Consider the following 20,986-nt stretch of genomic DNA (forward strand, 5'->3'; position numbering starts at 1 on the left):
TCTGTGAGGAATTGTGAAAAGGTGCATAAAGCAGCAGTAGATAATAAGAACTTGACAAAATCAGAACACGGTGCTGATTAGACCCCATGTCCACAAAACAGCAACTGATTATCTTTATTAAATACTTTTGCCTGCATCATGCCATTTAATCCTCACAGCAACCTCATGAAGTAGGTCCAATATGATCTCTTCCTTAGTGATGAGGAGCCTTAGAGAGGTTCATTGACTATCCCAAAGTCACATGGCTAGTATAATGGAGCCAGGGTAGAAGTGAGTCTGAGAGAAGAATGCCGGTCTGCTTGACTCCAAAATCTGTCCATTTTACCAGCACACTATCTTGTCTCCCTCAAAATATCTCTAGCAGAGAATGGGCACAAAATCAGAGATCACTAATGAAAGGGAAAGGAAGGCTTTACAGAAATACATATTACCTCTAGACATATGATTGTGAAGGCTTAACGACAAGGAAAAAGAAAACTCATCAAGCTGCAGGACAAACAAATAAATTGAAGAGAAGGGAACATATTTATCAATACGTTGGCTACACAGCCTTTTGAATGTTTCCATTTGTATTCGGTTATCTGAACCTTCAATACCTATGAGGTAGAATGCCTCCTCTTTGCCCATCAAGAAATTATAGTTAAGAAAGGTCAGGTATCTTGCCCTTATTGCAAAACTAAGAATTGACTAGACAAAGAGGAAGAGGAAGAAAATTCCAAGCAGAGGATATTACATGTGCAAAAATCTCGTAGTGGTTCGGAGGGAGTGCCCGCACATAAAAGAACAGAAAGGTCAGTGTAGCTGGGAAATGAGGTGTAGAGACATACAAGAAGGACCTCGTGAATCAGGTGAGTGCCAGACCCCTTGAAAGCTATTTGGGACATGTTGGGACTTCAGTCTTTATTGTAAGAGCAATGGAGACCCACTGCAGGGTTTTAAGAGAAAGGGGTCTGATCTAACTTGTGTTAATAAAGTAGTCCAGGAAAGAAAGGAGAACTTTGTTAGGATGGGGGCAATGGAAATGGAGAAAGATGGATTTGAGAAATATTTACCAAAAAACAAACTCACTGCTGTTGAGTTGGATCCAACTCATAGCAGCCCCTCCTTGGGTTTCCCAGGCAGTATAACTATGGAAGCAGATTGCCCAACCTTCCTTCCAAGGAGTAGCTGGTGGGTTTGAACTGCCAGACTTCTGGTTGGCAGTCAACTGCCTTGAGCACTACGCCACCAGAGCTCCTGACAAATATTTAGGAGATGATTATCAGTATTTGGTAATGAGTCAGCTATAAAGTATGAAAGAGAAAGAAATGTTGAGGATGATTCATGCATTCTTGTGTATACAGCTGTGCAGCTAATGAAGCCATTCACTGAGATAGGAAACAATGATAGATCACTACGTTTGGAGAGGGCGGGGATTGAGTTTGGTCTTGTCTTAGGTATCTAGTGCTGCTGTAACAGAAATACCACAAGTAACGAACAGAAATTTCTTTTCTAACAGTTTAGGAGACTACAAGTCCAAATTCAGGAGACAGTCCTTGTCTTCTCTCACCATCTGAGGGCCCATCATTCCTTACAGATTACCATGTGTCTTGGCATCTATCTTCCCCTATGCCTAGGAGGTTCTCAGCACAGAAACCCCAGCTTCTCAGCAAATGAGACACTCTACTCCTGGCTCTTCTTTCTTGGCAGTAGTGAGATCTCTCTTATCTCTAATCACTTCTCTCTCCTTTTATCTCTTGTAAGATTAAAGGTGTAAATTATGGGTTACCAAGTTGAAAGATATTTTAAGAGGACACAATTAATTCTATGACATTTGTGTTTGAAGAACATTTGAAACTACTAAGTAGAGGTGTCACATAGACGGATCTCAAACAAAATTTAAATCTAAATTAGGGTCCCCTGCCATGTATTTTTCTTCACATAACATTTCATTACACTGATTTATCTGATTATCTGACTACCCTTTATAAAAGTACCCCCTGAGGGTTAGGACTATGTTTGTCTGGTTTAATGCTATGTCTCCAGCACCAGGTACAATATGTAGTACATAGGAAAAAAAAAAAAAAAACTCACTGCCATGGAGTCAATTCTGACTCATAGCAACCGCCAGTGGGTTTCCAAGGCTATAAATCTTCATAGAAGCAGACTGCCTCATCTTTCTTCCACAGAGTGGCTGGTGGGTTCAAACCACAAACCTTTTGGTTAGCAGCCAAATGCCTTAACCACTATACCACCAGAGCTCCTTAGTACATAGAAAGCACTCAAGAAATCTATGTTGAACCAAACAGAAGCTTCAAACTCTAAATATTGTTCTAGACAACTGTTCAAGACTAGCTATTCTCCCTTAGTTTGGCTGTAACCTACACTCAACCATCTCCCTGGCTCCACATTCATGTCTCTGTACCCTGACTTTTGCCCACATCTGCCTTTCCTGGGCTAAGCATTGGATCCTAGTGATTCCTTCATGGTTTTTAAATTTTATCCATGTACCAGAATAAACCTTCCCATTGTCCTAGCTGAGGATGCCTCATTTTGGAGTAGCACTCAAGGAAGAACCATGAGATTGGATAGGTGGGGGCTAGGGGATGCTCAGGAACACAAGGCCAAGAAACACTGGGAAAGAGCCAAAAAAGGGACTTGACTGGGACAGAGAAATAAGAGAAAAGTTTGGCTATATAAGGTAGATAGAGGGCCTTAAATATCAGAATGGGAAGTCTAGGTTTGAAAGAAATGGTAATGTGGAAGAACTGTAGGTTATAACAGTGGAATGACATAAAACACAGTTTTAGGGAGATCAGTCTGGCAGCAGCCAACAGAATTAATTGAAGAGATAAGAGATCAAAGGAAAAAGGACTAGCTAAGAGGCTGTTGCAGTAATGCAGGTGTGAAGAGATAAGAGACTTAACCAGACAGTGGAACTAGAGAGTCTGGGAGATGTAGATAACATGGGGAGAACTTGGTGAACGATTGGCTGGAAGACAAGGGAAGATTAAAACAGGATCCCCAGATTTCAAACCTGGATGGTACCTGGGAGACTAATGCGCCCTGACCACCCCCTCCCTCAAAAAAGGATCTTTGTTTTCTATGGAGAAAAAGGACGCTAAAGAAGTTAACCCTCATGTTTCTTCTTTATAGATCATCGCCGTTTTGCAAGATTCACATTAGTTGACCTCTGAGAAACTGAGCCACTTTGTATAAATAAGTTGACTTTAAAATCTCTTACTCATAGAAATCTTGCCATTAGATCTTGTGTCATGCCAGTGAGACACTTCTGAGAGTTTGGTTCCTTTAAACACTTCACCAGCAGCAGCTAGTCAAGCTGACTGATTAGTCTCTAAGCTGTTGCACCTCAGTGAACCTATAGACTTTCTCTCTCCCAAAACCGAAGAAGTGAATTTTTTTCTTACCTTTTCAGAGAAAAAGCAATGATTTTTCTTTCTGGTGATCACATTAAGTTTATAAATACATAAGATGGAGAAGAGAAAGATAAAAGCAGAAATTTCCAATACAAGTAATCACTGTGTTTACATGAATTTATATGCTTAAGATCTTCCTAGAATATGGAAAAGTTCATTAAAACATGGAATCCCATACTGTGGTCACTCTACAAATATGTATATATATATACATGAATTCAATCTATAAGAACTCATATTGATCAAATATGATTATTATAATGATCAAATAGTATTATTATAGTGATCTTGTGAGAAATTAAATTTCTATAATTCTGTTGTTGTTGTTGTTATGTGCCAACGAGTCGGACCTGACTCATAGCAACCACTCCTTGGGTTTCCAAGGCAGTATCACTATGGAAGTAGATTGCCCAACCTTCCTTCGGAAGACTGGCTGGTGGGTTTGAACCACCAGCCTTCTGGTGAGCAGTCAAGTGCCTTAGGCACTGTGCTACCAGAGCTCCTCCAATGATTCTAGTATAGTAAAATTTCAAAACTGTAAACTTACACTTAACAAAGAATTTAGGTATTTTGTTGAAATGTCTTTATTATATACAGGTTTGGAGGTATAAGATTTTAATTTCATAGCAAGAATAAAATAATAATTGATTTTGCTTTAGTTTCTTAAAATTTGGTAAGTGAACTAAACCTCTGTAGTCTTTGCACTATTTGTGTATTATTCAAAATGGTTTCACAAAACAGACTAACATATGTATAAAAGAGTTAGCCATTTCCTTAAAATTTATGAAGGAAGAATACTCATCTGAATGTAAAATCACAATGTCAGTCATTGAAAATGTCATGTTTCACAATTTCATGTATTGAAAGAATCTCCATAAACTCTATTATACCTGCAGCTGCAACATTCTTCACACTTTGGGCTTTTTTATCCTTTGAGCCATTCATGTTAATAATTGACATTATTACAGTCATCTCAGATATGGGATTAGCCAAGATCAATGGCTTATCTTTTGACTGACGCTTTCTTCCTTGTAGTTAATGGCTCATCAAAGACATTCTCAAACAAAGATATAAGTTTGTGTGATACACTGGCAAAGTATCATATACAAGATATATATAAAGGGCCATTTTTCTAGAACAACAATAGCAAGAGTGACCTCATAGATTCTCTAATCCCTACAATAGTGCCATTAGAAATGGAAAATATCCTTTGGGAAATGTGGGGCAAAATTTCTTTCCAAAAAAAAAGTAAGAAATTGCACAATTAATCCTTTATTCATGAAAACATTTGGAAAAATCTTTAGAGAATAAAAACACAGCTTTTTTTCTTTTTTGCCTATGTCTAAACATAAAAGTTTAATTTTTTGCCTCTCTTACCTTCTAGCTCTTCACCACATGGAAAGCATTGTTATTACAGAACTACATTCACAGTGAACATGTAGTTCTGTTTTATTTATTTTACATAATATTGGGTAACACTTATTCTTGTTCTTGCATGGTCTCCATCTGCCCAGTTGCCCAGGCCAGAAGACTGAGTCACCATAGCTTCTTTGCCTCCCTCTCAGGCCACATTTGGCAAGTCCCCACATTCTTTGAGGCCCACTTATTTAATGTCTCTCATGTTGGGCCCCTTCTCTCCATTTTCATACTCTTTTCCAAATCTGATCACTTCAACTACCCAGTCACTTATTTTCCCATAGTGCATCCTCCACACTTCTATCCAAGGGATTTTTATAACACACATCTATTATTTGAATGTCCTGTCAAGAGGCAGTACTCCACCAACACCCTAGAGAATATTTTTATCATACCTCAAAGATTGCTTGGCTGAAGGTAGGACATTTTTCATGGGGAAGTAACCCAGAAACATTCTAGGAGGAACATTATCCAGGCTCCAAATGCTTTGATATTCAAAGTTACTGAAGCCAGTCAGGATGAATTGGATGGTCCTGACTAGGTCCCAACAGTAAGGAATGGCACCCCAAGGCTCATGAGAGGCAAACACCTTGAGTGGCAAAATCCCTTTAGCAATTGTGGAGTCTTTTAATTCCAAGTCTTCCTTCCAGAGAAGTTATGTCAACATATTCCCAAAATCATAACAAAAACATTTCTCATCAGTTGTAGCCATCTAACTAACATCACAGAGACTCATACTTAGGAAAATTTTCTTCTTGCAATAGGTGATGTCATATTTTTCCTCATTCACTTTAGCTTTTTGGACATTGACTCCTCCTTCATTGGCCTCACACAGAAGATATGTGCATCTTCTTGTCTCTGTGATGAAACCTGGGCTCTAACACTGGTCAAAACATACAGCGTAGCTACCACACATGCATATTAAGAGATGTACAGTGAGTAGAGAATCAGCAGCTCTGCCAGCCCGTATGCCAGGAAAATGGCAATCTTCCATACTGGGATTTCGAATTACAAAAGGTTAAGAAATTTTAGGAAGAATAAAAGAAACTTGTGAAAGGAAAAAAAAAGATGTCATTTCCTCAATGTGAAAAATGTCTTCAAACATTTAATTCCCACAGCAGCTCTGAGATGTGTTGTGATTCTGCTTTACAGATGTGAAAACCTGAACCTCAGAGAGATTTACTGATACACTCTCAAATCTCAGAACTAATGGGAGTCAGAGTCTTGACACAGAACTTGTCTTAATTCTCTGAACTCAGTGCACTTTCCAGTTTACCTTATGCCCTTTATGTAGATGGCCATCTGTCACAGGTCACAACCTTTCTCGGCCTTTAGAATGAGGATGTTATATTCAGTCATGTCTCAAGAGCAAAGCTATTTACCCTTTGGGGTAATAATTATAGTAAATGCTGAATAAGAAGAATGACTTTTGTTAAGTCTAATGGAAACACCCATTAATTATTTCTGTTATGAGGGATGAAAGAGTAACCTGCATTTCTCAGAAATGAAACTCATTGACAATCTAGCACTCATTTTAACCAACTGTTGACTAAGGCAAAATTGACATTACCTCTTTCTGAGTTTTTTCCCCCCTGTGGTTTCAGTGGCCAAAAGACAAAGACACAAGTAATAATCAACTTTAAATAATAATTTTCTTAAATAAGCTTTAAATAATCATTTTAAATCAAGTTTATAGTTTACAAAGCTCTGTTGTGTTATTTCCTTTAGTCATAAGTCATAGGAGATAGAGAGTGTTAGCCCCATTTTACAGATATGAAAGTGAAGGTCCAGGACTTCCCATCTCAAATCTCTGCACTAATTCACACACACAGAGCTGCCCACACACCCATGGAGCTCTGGTAGCACAGTGCCTTAGGCACTTGACTGCTACCCAGAAAGCTGGCGTTTCAAACCCACCACCCACTCCTTGGAAGGAGGGTTGGGCAATCTACTTCCGCAGTGATACTGACTCGGAAACCCAAGATGGGGTTGCTGAGTCAGATCCGACTTGATGGCCTTGAGTTTGGTTTTATTTTTTGGTACACACAGAGAGAGACAGACATATACCCTCTGTGACTTGCATGAAATAGAAATGATAATAAAGAAACAAAAAGCAGAGCCACACAACATAGTTACTTTTGTTGCTCCTGATAATATAGTATAGAACCACATTTTAAATGTGTGTGTGTTTTCTTGTACTATGTAGTGATGTTTTTCTTACACCCCACTACTTAAATATTGTATTTTCCAAGCATATGAATAGAGTGTGTCCAGCTGCCAGAAAAGACCAGATTGACATAATATGAGCTCTTTGTTTATTCACTGAATACGCACAACTTGTGCCCTGCCAGCTGCTTTGTCCAAAGTCTTAACCTTATTCTGTAAGAACCACCTGTATGAGTGACTAGATAATTAATTCCATACTCCAGTTTAGCTTTGGGATCTTCCGTTAAAATTAAATCAGATAATTCCTTTGAGTGTGAATAATATGCCACTCTATAAATTAAATTTGGACCACTCAGGCCAGGTGGATATGGGCTTTTAAAACACTGTGTTTGGAAGGAGTATGATTTACTGGGAACTCATGATATGAAGATACTGTTTAGGCAAAGATGTGTTAATGCTGTACTCAGGACAGATGAAGGAAGTCTTGTGCTATTGAATATTAGTATTTTGAATGTTAGGCCTATGAAGAACCACCCTGATTTACTCATTTCATATCAGATAGTAAATTGCTATAAGATGATAGTGTGTAGGCCAGAGTACATTTTTTTTTCTGATTTATAAAAGAGGTGTATCCAGAAACATGGGCTTACCAATATATAGAATGATACTAGGGTTACTTTAAGATACAGCAGAAACTTAACATATCAAAGAAGACAAGTTGACAACTTGTCAATGACTTGATGCATTTTCTGCAAATGTACCCCAAATATTTGCACTGGACTATAAGGTGAGTCATTTTCAGGACTTTCAGCAGCCATTGGTGGTTTCAATGCATAAGCAACTGGCAACAAACAGACAATATGTCAACTGAAATTAATAAACATATATTATTGAAAGAAAGTCTCCATTCTTCAATCAGTATTCAATAGTTAAGGAGAGTTTACTTACGTGCTTTACTTCTAGTCAAAAGCAATCACCTCCTCATCCCCTATGAAATTACACCTTACTTGACCATGGGCTGAGCACGTTGTTATCAGAAAGAGGGCAGAGACGGTGTTGAGTTTTTCTAAATATTTCCAGCTCCATTCATTGATAGCATATTAGGAAGTTCACTTTCTGCTGCCTGCAATGTTAGATATTCTACTGGGAATTTAATTGTGAGTGGGTGATGACACCAAACTCTTAAAATTTGCTTCAAGTGACCTTATCTCAGTTATTGTCAAAACTTGGTCCAGGGCCCTTATGATGTCATTCATTCCCATTCAGTCAGTAGGAGTAGGAGGCAGAGGACAAGTGGAGTGACATAGGTGACAAAAAGTAAGGAAGCCGCTTTCTAGAGAGATTAGCTCCCTACCACACAGAACTTTCTGTATTTCTAAATTGTCTGTTTAATCTTAAATGCTTCTGAAAACATTTTTCAAAATCCACTCATTGTTTTCTAACCCTTGTGATACATGGACTGCTTTAAATGCGGCCCTTTTTTATAATCTTCACTTTGAAAATGCAAACAAATGTGTGAACCTTAAGATCAGATTGGAAAAGTGAGTGAGGGCCATTGGAAGCAAAGATGAGTAATGTTGGTTCTATTCTCCCAGCTCTTTACAGAGAAAGTCAAACTTGATGAGGTTTGTCACTTAAGTGTGAGAAGTTAAGGCCTCAGAATTAACCGCAACTGTTTCTGTTAGATTGAGGCAAAATCCATGTATCGCACTCCCTCTGCTGGCCCTGCAGCTGCAACAGCCCATTAACCAGACGTATTTTTAAATATATTTTTCCATTAAGAAAAAAAAAAGTATGTGGTAAAGGAAGCAAAGGCTGGGGAAGCTGTTAACTTTATTAATCTTTTAAAATGTCAAAGAAACAAGCATCTGCCTGATGCAAATGGTTAGGATGAGCAAGAAAGCCACAAGTTTTCAGGTTTTACAAACGGTTTCAATTCAGCCCTATAGTAAGTTATTTAAAAAAAAAAAAAAAAGGAGAGGGCTCCTATTCTGTCCCTGAGAATAAAGCCGAACAAACAAAAACAAAGCAGTTGCATTTGAGTTGACTCTGACTGATGGCAACTTCCTATGTGTCAGGCTGGAAGTGTGCTCCACGGGGTTTTTAAGAGCTATTTGGAAATAGACCACTAGGCCTTTCTTTCAAGACACCTCTGGGTGGATTCGAACCCTAACCTTTTGCTTAGCAAAAAAGAGCATTAATTGTGCTGAAATGTTATACCTCAGGGGAAGCCACTTCCAGGCATGAAAGCAAGTTACCCATGAGCCCAGAAGAGAATCATTGTTGTTATGTGCCCTTGTGTCAATTCCAACTCATAGTGATCCTATAGGACAGAGCAGAACTGTCCCCTAGGGTTTTCAAGGCTGTAATCTTTACTGAAGTAGACTGCCACATCTTTCTCCCAGAGAAACTGGTGGGTTCAAACCACTGACCTGTCAGTTAGTAGTCAAATGCTTAACTACTGCACCACCAGGGCTCCTTGGGAGAGAATCAGCACTGTGGAAGTGTACAGCCAGGGAGACTCAAGAAGCAATGGTTCAACCCTGAGCAAGAAGGAGAGCCTGCCAGAGGAGGAAAAGTTCCATATGTCTAGGGACCCTGAGGGCCCAAGACCTGTTTCCACTCTTAGTTAATGAGCCTGTTGAGTGAGGGTTTTCCTGCAGGACCGATCTTCTTCCTTGGCATTATTCTCTTTCACATCCTTGCTTTCTTTCTCCCACAGGCGTCTGGATGCCAACCACATCAGCTATGTGCCCCCCAGCTGTTTCAATGGCCTGCACTCCCTGAGACACCTGTGGCTGGATGACAATGCTTTGACAGAAATCCCTGTCCAGGCTTTCAGAAGTTTATCAGCCTTGCAGGCCATGACCTTGGCTCTAAACAAAATACACCACATACCAGACTATGCCTTTGGAAACCTCTCCAGCTTAGTAGTTCTGTAAGTTTTATAGATTTTTTTTTTCTCTCTTTTTTAGCAGTTTCTAAATTTACTGTAACCTTAACCTTAAAATATTGACCCATCAAACCTGGAAATGGGGACATTTTAAAGAAGAAAAATCCCCTGAATCCCTCCCCAAAAAGAAGGCCTCATAAGTGATCTAATTGTGTAAGTGAATGAATGATATTTATTGAACACCTTCTAAATGCCAACCACTGTTGTGCATATGAAGATAGTAAAATATGATTTCTGCCTTAAAGGAGCTCTGGTGGCATAGTGCCTAAGGTATTTGACCGCTAATCAAAAGGCTGGTGGTTCCAACCCACCAGCCACTCCGCAGAAGGAAGACTAGACAATCTACTTCCATAGAGGTTCCACCTCGGAAACCCAAGGAGGGTTCACTAAGAGTTGGAACCGACCCAACGGTAGTGAATTATTTTTTTAGCTTGTATATTTTGTAAGTCAATCATCACTGCACAGTTATTACAGTTACAGAAGTTAAGAAACAATCATTATTTCTGATAATTTATAATTCAGGTAGAAAGGAAATACGCCCTTCTTATGAATGAATAAGTACTTCCTGAACACCTACCAAGGAAAGAAGAAAATTAACTTTTGACAGCAAGCTATGCATATATATGGTGTTTTTTCTGAAATGCCTAGATTTCATTATTTTAGTATATCCAAGTGATTCTCAATAGTTTGAAAAATGATCAGTCTTCTTGAAGATTTCAGCAACCCACGAATGTAACATAGTAGCCAATCAACATTAATATAGGCAAGTAGCAACTGCTGGAAAAGCTTGTAAGATGGGGTTGCTTGGGAACTTTGAGGAAGGTTTTCTTGCACTGACTCTTTCTTCCTTTGCTCCATGCATAGCAGCCAACTCCCACTACCTTCAGTCATTCCACTTTATTATGTGATTGCATGCCAGTCCCCTGCACTGCATTATATACTGCTTTGAGGGCCGCACAGTACCTTACTCATTGTTTTTTACGTTTCCTTCATCCCATTTTGCAATGTTTCACAAGTAGAAGATTCCCAATAAAAGCCATGTAGACCTCACATGAAACCCAGGTATTTTCTGAAAAGTTAAGCAAAGATAAGAATTTTTTTTATGATACTAACAAATTTCTATACTGAATTACATGTACAAAACTGATGCTATAGATATGTGCTTTATTTTATTTTTTTTTTTTCCCTCCAATAGAGGGAATGGATTTATAGAGATCCAGCTATCTTTTTGCATCCTGTTCTTCTTGAGCTCATTATCCCTTAGGGAGTTGGTCCAGTCTTCGGTTGTGCACGTAGCTGTTCCCACTGGCCTGATCTAACTGAATTACCAGTCAAGCAAAGATGATAATTATACACTTTAATACTGGGTCAAGATACATAATCTCATTGGGCAGCCAAAAAAACCTGTTTACCCTGCCTCACAGCTGAAATCGTTACTTTGTGTTGACCTGTGGCTTCACCCTGGAAACATAGCCATAATATAAACTTTCAGCTTTAATAAATATTGTGCTTAATATTAACAGTAGACCTTTCCTAAATCTTCCATTTGTCAATGATAGTATTTTTTGCCTAACATCCTATATCCCAAAGTTATGCTGAACAAATGAACAACCTATGCTGAAACATATGCTGAGCAATGATGCTGAGAAACCTTAATTTACTTATATCAGTCATGTGTTGGACTATGTGAAGAAGAGAGCAGTGTCAGAATTGGAGGAAGACTCATTAACAATAACCTGAAACATGCAGATGATACAACCTTGCTTGCTGGAAGTGAAGAAGACTTCAAGCACTTATTGATGAAGATCAAAGACTACAGCCTTCGGTATGGATTACACCTCAACATAAAACAAAAATCATCACAACTGGACCAATAAGCAACATCATGATTAACAGAGAAAAGACTGAAGTTGTCAGGGATTTCATTTTACTGATTAAAATGAAATCCAAGTTTTCTCTGGAATCCACAATCAATATCCACGGAAGCAGCAGTCAAGTACTCAAATGACATATTGCATTGGGCAAATAGCCTACAAAAGACCTCTTTAAAGTGTTAAAAAGCAGAGGCGTCACTTTGAGGGCTTAGGTATGCCTGACCCAAGCCATGGTATTTTCAATCACTGCATATGCATGTGAAAGCTGGACAATGAATAAGGAAGACTGAAGGAAAATTGATGCTTTTGAATTATGGTGTTGGTGAAGAATATTAAACATACCATGGACTGCCAGAAGAACTAACAAATCTGTCATGGAAGAAGTACAACCAGAATCCTCCTTAGACGCGAGAATGGCAAGACTTCATCTCATGTATGAACATGTTCCGAGGTGGTATCACTACAGAAGTAGATTGCCCAATCTTCCTTCTGAGGAGTGGCTGGTGGGTTTGAACCACCAACCTTCTGGGTTTTTTTGTTTTTGTTTTGGTTTCGGTTTTTTAATTAGGAGGGACCAGTCCCTGGAGAAAAATGTCATACTAGGAGCTCTGGTAGCATAGTGGCTAAGACACTTGCCTGCTAACCAGATGGCTGGTTCAAACGCACCAGCCACTCCTCGGAAGGAAGGTTGGGCAATCCTACTTCCGTAGTGATACTGCCTCAGAAACCCAAGGAGGGGTCGCTATGAGTTGGGTTTGACTCGATGGCACATAACAACAACAACAACAGGTAAAGTAGAGTTCAGCGAAAAAAGAGGAAGACCTTCAATGAGATGAATTGACACAGTGCTTGCAGCAATGGGTTAACATATATCAATGATTGTGAGGATGGTTCTGGACCAGGCAGTGTTTCATTCTTTTGTACGTGGAGTCACTATGAGTCACAATCAACTACACGGCACCTAACAACAAATCACGTTATTTATATCATTATATACTCTTTAATATTTCACACCCAAAAAGTAAAACTATGTCTACGAGTTAAATTCTATAGTATAGGATCAACAGTGGTAAATGTGAATTCAGCATATAGCCATTTTTTTAATTATTCAACAAAGCACTTGTATATAATTAGTGCATTGTTCAAAATCAATTTCTTTGGATTTAACCAATTGAAGTGTTATGCCTAAGTCTGCCATGTATAGTGTCCCTTCCTGACTGTGTCCTTAATGTTCATCTGCAGGCATCTCCATAACAATAGAATCCACTCCCTGGGAAAGCAATGCTTTGATGGGCTCCACAGCCTAGAGACTTTGTGAGTTGACCTCTTATTTGTTTCCTTTTTTTTTAGTGTTTTTCATGAATATTCTGAAAGAATCAAAATAGTCTTAAAGCCAAACTTGCTGTTTGGTATGGTTAATTGCCTGAGCTTAAACATATTTACAGTGGCTTTTTGTTAGCCTCACATAAGCACACACCCACACACACCAAAGAGCTAAACAATAAAATAGCCTTTATTTCAATCTGCCAAGAATGATGAATTTAGTTAGAATCTTTGTAAGTTAAACGAGATGTTCTCTCCCGAGCAGTGACTGTTTAGGAATGTGTATTCGCTGTCAAAGATCAGTTCTATGTTGTCAGTCAGGCTCACTATTCATGAATCTGGTTCTCCATGCTAAATGAGAGGATGCAGACTAGGCCAATGCCAGAGTCTCTAATCTGAGATAAACAGACTGTTTCATTAGGAAACAGTGAGGTTTGTGTTAAAGTAATTAAAAGACTAAAAAGTAGTAGGAACAAAAACCAAACCAAACCCACTGCCATCGAGTTGATTCCAACTCACAGCCACCCTATACAACAGAGTAGAACTGCCCTGTAGGGTTTCCAAGGCTGTAAATCTTTATAGAACCAAACTGCCTCATCTTTCTCCCATGGAGCAGCTGATGGGTTCAAACCACCAACCTTTTGCTTAGCAGCTGAATGCTAGTAAGAGCTACCATTTATTAAGCATATCTATAATCATGTACTGTATTGAGCACTTGGCATACACTGTCTCAAGTAATCCTTACAGTCTATGAGAACTATTACTGTTCCATTTTATTTTAAGTTCTAGTAAGATTACGTTATCCTACCAACATTACATATCTAGTCAGTAGTATAACTGCAGTTTGCTTCCTTTTCTAGTCTAACTTTGAAATCCTACCCCTATAAGTTACTTCTAAAGAATAGGTTAAAAAAAGTCAGTCCTGAAATAGCACCTGTAATAAAAGTAGGGCCCAGGCAGCTGCACCATAGCCTAAAACTCTCACAGGGACAAAAGGAGAAGGGTTCTATGGGTCATACCAGGGTGCCAGCCTTTTCTCAGGGGAAGGACTGCTCTTCATTGCCTTTTTGAGTGAGAAAGGGATAAATGAGGGAGAGGTGACAGGCAGTGAGGGTAAAAATGTGCTGGGAGAGGAGAGTACTGGTGGCTTCAGATGCCCTAGCCCCATGTTTTTAATACCCTTCCCAAGTACAGTAAACCAACCACATAGGGCTACCCAGTCTACAATACTCCCTTTGACCACGTCTGCAAAAGGAGATGGCCAAAGACTACCGCTCCTATTGCCTTAGAGTCCAATATCATTTGTATAGTGTTCAACTCTGTAGAATAACCAGGTCCTTAAGGGCCTTCTTGTGATTGATGAGTACTAACAGCTCTCCTTCTAGGGTTTCTTAAGTCACTCAGCATTTCCTCTCAGTTGCCAAAGATGAACTTGTCCAGTCAGGACATTGATGTCAACTTAATGGCATTGGCAAGCAGTTCCCATCAGCTACTAATGAAAATTGAGCTCCTTCCTTATCTACACAGGGCTGAGCTGGGATTCTTAACAACTGAAGTCACCTTCTAATCCTTTTCACTACAACAGCAGGAAAAAAATAACTAAGATGGACTTTGATGGCTATTTCCATAAATACTCTCTTTTTTTACCCCCTTATGTTTGGATGAGGCCCCAGGATTGTATGTAAATACCATAGAGCAAAGCATCTCGGGGCAAACTTGTGCATGTTTTCTTGTCTCCCCTCCCCCTACCTTGCCCAGGGCTACAGAGGATCAGTAAATTGGTTCTTCCCAACCTCTTCCTTCCCCCAACTAGAAATCCAGTAATGTATAAGGGCCCAAACCTTGTTTAATCAAAACAGAGCATCTGGAGAGATTTACAAACAGGAAGAAAATTTATGTCCATAAAAGACACCAGTTTCCTGCCTGCAGTATAGCTTAGGGATGGTTTGTGCCAGACAAGTAGGAATCTTGATTCATGTTTAACTCCCTCAAATTATCTCTCTCTTAAAATTAAATAGCGATTTTTCTCCACAGTGGAAGATCTGACCACATCTGATTGCCTGACCAAAAGGTTTTCCTGCGTCATCTGGGAGATCTGCCATTCCCAGAGACCAGGAGGCAATTACTTTTTCATACGAAGATGTAGATATGAGGTGCAGTAAGTCTATAAAGTGCTTGTGAGTAATGAAATTGAAAAGCCATTTGTATCGTAACAGAAATGAATGATTTGAGATTGTTTGTCTGGTCATTCCATCTCTTTGCATGAGAGATAATATAGAGTTTTGCCTCACAGACCAAGGAAAACATCATATTTCTAATCTGAATCATTATTTTTGACCCTGAGAAAATTCTAGACCTGATTTCCTTCCTGAGAATACCTTGTATTACTAAACATCTCCAGAAGCAGGCTCTCATCCTAGACCTCAGAGTGGGAGAGATACAGGCACCCTACAGAAGTCAGGGACAAAGCCGCCATCCAAGGCTAGACACAGAAAAGGAGTGGGGAACAGTCAGAGGGTGAAGGATGGATCAAGTAATGAAATGTCATTCAGGAGCCTGGAGTGGTACAAATACAAGTTCACAATTCAGTGAGTCAGGCACAGATGAAGAGCTACATTGGCAGGGGTCAACACCTGGTCAAGTGTCCTTCCTACTTGAAAGTTAATGCCATTGCACATCCCTTTCATTCTTCAAAGGCCCAGGTGCAATTGAACTTTGACTGAAATTTCTCATGATCAGTTTTATGACCACTTTAATGCAGATACTTATGGGATGATGGTGGTCAGCAAGCCAAAAAAATCTCTTTCCATAAAGAGAAGGAATGAGAATTCTCATCAATGACATTGGTCTCTTGGAGGAGCCTGTTAACTTTTCTTGTAAATATAGTTTATGTGAATTTTTAATTGAAAATGCTATTTACCTCTTTTCAGAGATTTAAATTATAATAACCTTGATGAATTCCCCACTGCAATCAGGACACTCTCCAACCTTAAAGAATTGTAAGTATTAAGAACAAATTTGATGGGGGAACACTATTCTTTGTGAATTTATTCTAAAATATGTATGAGTATTAAACATAATATTACTTGCTAGAAAATTTAATATATTCATATAAATAATGACTAATAGCACTTGAAATGTATTTTAATTGATACCTACCTCCAGCAAACACTGATGATCATTTTTGACTTATGTTTTGATTACTTATTGCTGCTCTAACCAAAAATAAGACAAATGGGTGGATTTAAACAAACAGGAGTTTATTCTCTTACAGTTTTGGAGGCTAGAAGTCTGAGTTCAAAGTGCCAGGCTCTAGGGTCTGGGTGTGAGCCCCTCAGACTTGGGCTTCAGTTCTGCCTCTTGGTCCCAGCCCACTGAAGCTGGAGGCTTTTTTTTACTTGGGCAGCTGCTGGCTACTGTGTCTGACAAACCCAAGGTCAACAAGTAAAAAGGCATAGTCTCAATATTACCAAACAACACAGCAGGCCACTAATTCAAGTCCAGAGATAGTCCCAAGATAAGCAAAAAAACATGGCAGGCTGCTAAATGAAGCCTCTGCTACATGCAGAGCCCAAGCATGCCACAAAGCTGCAGACCCTTCCCAAAGTGTCCCCTTATGTGCCAGAAGCAGACCACAGCCTTAAAGCAGCCACTCAGCTGCTCACACAGCAGATCCCGCCACAGAGGTGATCATCATTCTCACCAGGGAAACAACTACATCCAGCTGCACAGCCACTCAAAACCAGCCCAGCCAAGTTGACACATAACCTTAACTGCCAATTTATAATGGGTTTTCTCTAAAACATGGGCATTTTATTTCTTTTCCTAAGCCGTATTCTTCCAACATTTATATACTTTTGAATATATTCAAATATTTCTGAGGATTTCTAGGAACAAACTTTCCTAGGTCATTTAAATCTAGCAATGGATCAATAAAACTAAGTGCCTAGTACAGTGCTAGGTGTTTTTGCTTACATTATTTCATATTCTGTAAATTCTTCATAACCCACTAACATAAAATTGACCCAACTCATAGTGACCCTATAGGACAGAGTAGAACTGCTACATAGGGTTTCCAAAGCTGTAAATCTTTATGAAAGCAGACTGCTACATCTTTCTCTACAGTGCAGCTGGTGAATTTGAACAACCAACCTTTTGGTCAGCAGCCAAGCACTTTAACCACTGTGCCACCAGCACGCCTTAAATTCTTCATGAATCTTACTTCATAACAAATATATATATGTATTTGTTGTATTGTTGTTATGTGCCATCGAGTCAGACCCAACTCATAGCAACCCCTCCTTGGGTTTCCAAGGCGACATCACTATAGAAGTAGATTGCCCAACCTTTCTTCCCAGGAGTGGCTGGTAGGTTTGAACTGCAAGCCTACTGGTTAGTAGTCAAGTGCTTTAGGCACTACACTACCAGAGCTCCACATATATCCATGGTGTGTGTGTATATATATATATATATATATATATATACCAACCATTCTTACTAATAAAGCTAGTTTTCAGTCATTGTTGTGTTGTTGTTATGTGCCGTCAAGTCAGACCTGACTCATAGCGACCCCTCCTTGGGCTTCCGAGGCAGTATCACTATGGAAGTAGATGGCCCAACCTTCCTTCTGAGGAGTGGCTGGTGGGTTTGAACCACCAGTCTTCTGGTTAGCAGTCAAATGTCTTAGGCACTGTGCTACCAGAGTTCCTTTTCAGTCATTAGGTTACATATATTGTCTTTCATATGATAAAATTTAATTGTTTTTGTCCCTAAAAATAAGAATAACCTATGTAAAGAATGTTCTAACACTTGGAAAGGAAAATAAGCATATAACCTTATTCTCCTAGCAGACAGATAAAAACACACAGCAAAGGAGGCAGACAGCAGAGCTTGTTTGTAAGAAAAAGCTTTCAGGAGGTTCTGCTGCAGGAAATCCCATGTGTGGTTGAGCTGGGAAATCATCCTCTTATGTGCTCAGACAGCCCAAAGACTGTCACACACACCAGATGGCTCCCACTCTCTTAGGCTGTTATATATACAGTGGTGCTTTATTGGGTATGAGAAACAGTTTTTACTTATTGTGGAATCTAGATTTCTGGATTCCATGGAGATGGGGTGACCCACCCAGGCCATTTCTCTGAGATGATCTTCTGAACCTTCAGCATACTAGTCTCTCAAAAGTCACCTTTAAGTGAAACAATAGTCTTACTAACTAGTAGAGACTGTTTTGTATTGGGCACTGTGTTCTTTTGAAGAATTACCTATGTGCAGTCATTTTCAAGAAACAGAAACTCCTGGGTCAGACCACACTGGAAGCTGTGTTTTAGGATAAATCATCATTATGAAATCACTGTTCCAGCCCTGTTTCCATGGCAATATTGATAAGTTGGAGTATAAGAATCTTTGGATGAACCTCGGCGTATATGACCATGAGACAAGAAGAACTAGATGATGCCTGGCTACCACTGTCAACCACTTGAAAAGGGATCAGTGCAAGAGATCCTGGATAAAGTGGGAGAAAAATGTGGAACAAAAATCAAATTCATAAAAAAGACCAGGTTTATTGGTCTGATAGAACCTAGTGAAACTCCCAAGACTATGGCACCTAGTGATCCTTTGGGCCTGGAATTGATTCATTCCTGTGGCTTCCAACCAAATACTAGACAGACATATTAGGTGAACATTTACACCAGGTAGGTACACTCCTTAGAACAGTCAACGATGGGAGACCAGAAGTGCAGTATTTGCACAGGGAGATAGCTCAGAGGGCAGGAATACATAGGAAAGAAGGACACAGGGAAAAAGTAATTATAGGGAGGAAGTGGGAAGAGAGCTATTATATTTTGGGGACTGCAATCAGAGTTATAAAACAAAATATGTATAAACAGCTATAAGGAAAATGAATTTGCTTTGTAAACTTTCACGCAAATCACAATTTTAAAAAAAGAAGGAAAATCTTTTGACGGTCTCTCATCTTTGGAACACTTTAATTTTCTAGTCAGAAGTGTTGCCCAATGTGCAAATTGCATATCAAATAAACTTCAAATCAGTGTATATTATTGGCTTAATATGATTTTTGCTTTAACAGATATTAACAGATTGGTTTTCTTTTTAGAACTTGAGGTCATCCATTTCCATAAAGCACAATTATTATTTTCAGAATATTTATTCTGCTTTCAAGATGACAGCTTGTGGTTTCTTTTTCTCCTAGAGAGTAATTAGGGCCATAAGTTTCAAAATGCATAGAAGAATTTAACCTTGTCCTCTGACTCCTAACTGTGCTTATTAGTGCCACAGGAAGGAAAACTATTAAATAATTTTACCCTACATGTTATTTTCTACAAATTGTTTTCTCTGTTTTTTTAGAGGATTTCATAGCAACAATATCAAGTCGATACCTGAGAAAGCATTTGTAGGCAACCCTTCTCTTATTACAATGTAAGTGACCACAGTGCTTTTCAGTTTTTTCATCCTGAAATTTAGCATGTACAATGAGTGTTCAATATTCAACCAAGTTGTGTCTGTTAGTCGGTGTAAGAAACTATATAGAGAAATGTTTAGGAAAGTGTTTTGCCAGGTTTTAGTTGAAAAAAAGTATTTTTTAGGGTCTACTATATGCAGGATAGGAGCTCTGGTAGCATAGTGCCTAAGGCACTTGACTGCTAACCAGAAGGCTGGTGGTTCAAACCCACCAGCCATTCCTTGGAAGGAAGGTTGGGCAATCTACTTCTGTAGTGATACTGCCTCAGAAACCCAAGGTGGGGGGGGGGGTTAATATGCAGAACTAGGAGCCCTGGTGGTGCAGTGGTTAAGTGTTTGGCTTCTAACCAGAAGGTTGGTGGTTTAACCCACCAGCTGCTCCACAGAAGAAAGATGAGGCAGTCTGCTTCATAAAGATATAAAGATTATAGCCTTGTAAACCCTATGGGGCAGTGGTACTCTATCATGTAGGTTGAGATGAGTCCAAATCATCTCGAAGACAATGAGTTTGTTTGCGTTTTTTGTTTTGTTTTTTTAATATATACAAAACAGGAGTTTTTGGGTGGCATAAATGGTTGAGTACTAGCCAAAAGGTTGGTAGTTTGAACCCACCCAGATAAGCCTAATAAGAAAGGCCAGGTGATCTGCTTTTGAAAGGTCACAACATTGAAAACTCTGTAAAGCAGTTCTCCTCTGCACACACCGGGACACCATGCGTCAGAATGGCCAAGGGCAACAAACAATATACAGGACCTTATATCTTCAGATGCCTTGGTTCATTTCACAGTAATCTTGTGATATCTCATTTCTCTATAGAAAAAAAAAAAAAATTGGTTTTTAGAGAATCAATACTCAGGTCACACAGTCCAAATTTGAACCCAAGTATACTGTTGTTGTTGTAGTTAGGTGCGGTCGAGTCATCTCCGACTCATAGCGACCCTATACACAGCAGAACGAAACACCGCCCGGTCCTGCACCAGCTCCATGATCCTTGCTATACTTGAGCCCATTGCCACTGTCACTGTGTCAGTCCATCTTGTTGAGGGTCTTCCCCTCCTTCATCGACTGTCCACCTTATCAAGCATGAAATCCTTCTCCAGGAATGGTCCCTTCTGACAATATGACCAAAATAGATGAGACAAAGTCTCACCATTCTCAGGTCCAAGGAGCATTCCGGCTACACTTCCTCCAGGAGAGATTTGTTAGTTTTTTTAGCAGTCCATGGTACTTTCAGCATTCTTCGCCAGCACCACAACTCAAAAGCATCAGTTCTTCTTTGGTCTTCCTTATTCATTGTCCAGCTCTCACATGCATACGAGGCAATTGGAAATATCCTGGCTTGTGTCAGGCACACCTTA

The 20,986-nt window shown here is 39.4% G+C and overlaps 1 protein-coding gene across 1 annotated transcript in view; it reads left to right on the top strand.

The window, feature by feature from the left end:
• LGR5 (leucine rich repeat containing G protein-coupled receptor 5) overlaps positions 1 to 20,986 on the top strand; it is a 184,130-nt gene that overhangs the window by 124,001 nt on the left and 39,143 nt on the right. Inside the window, exons 5-8 of the mRNA XM_007952455.2 lie at positions 9,721 to 9,936; positions 13,068 to 13,139; positions 16,079 to 16,147; positions 19,515 to 19,586. Of these exons, the coding sequence (XP_007950646.1) occupies positions 9,721 to 9,936; positions 13,068 to 13,139; positions 16,079 to 16,147; positions 19,515 to 19,586 (429 nt within the window). The remainder of the gene's footprint in view (positions 1 to 9,720; positions 9,937 to 13,067; positions 13,140 to 16,078; positions 16,148 to 19,514; positions 19,587 to 20,986) is intronic.

The sequence above is a fragment of the Orycteropus afer genome, unplaced genomic scaffold (assembly GCF_000298275.1).
Source record: "Orycteropus afer afer isolate SDZICR_OR568_19922 unplaced genomic scaffold, OryAfe1.0 scaffold00339, whole genome shotgun sequence".
NCBI lineage: Eukaryota > Metazoa > Chordata > Mammalia > Tubulidentata > Orycteropodidae > Orycteropus > Orycteropus afer.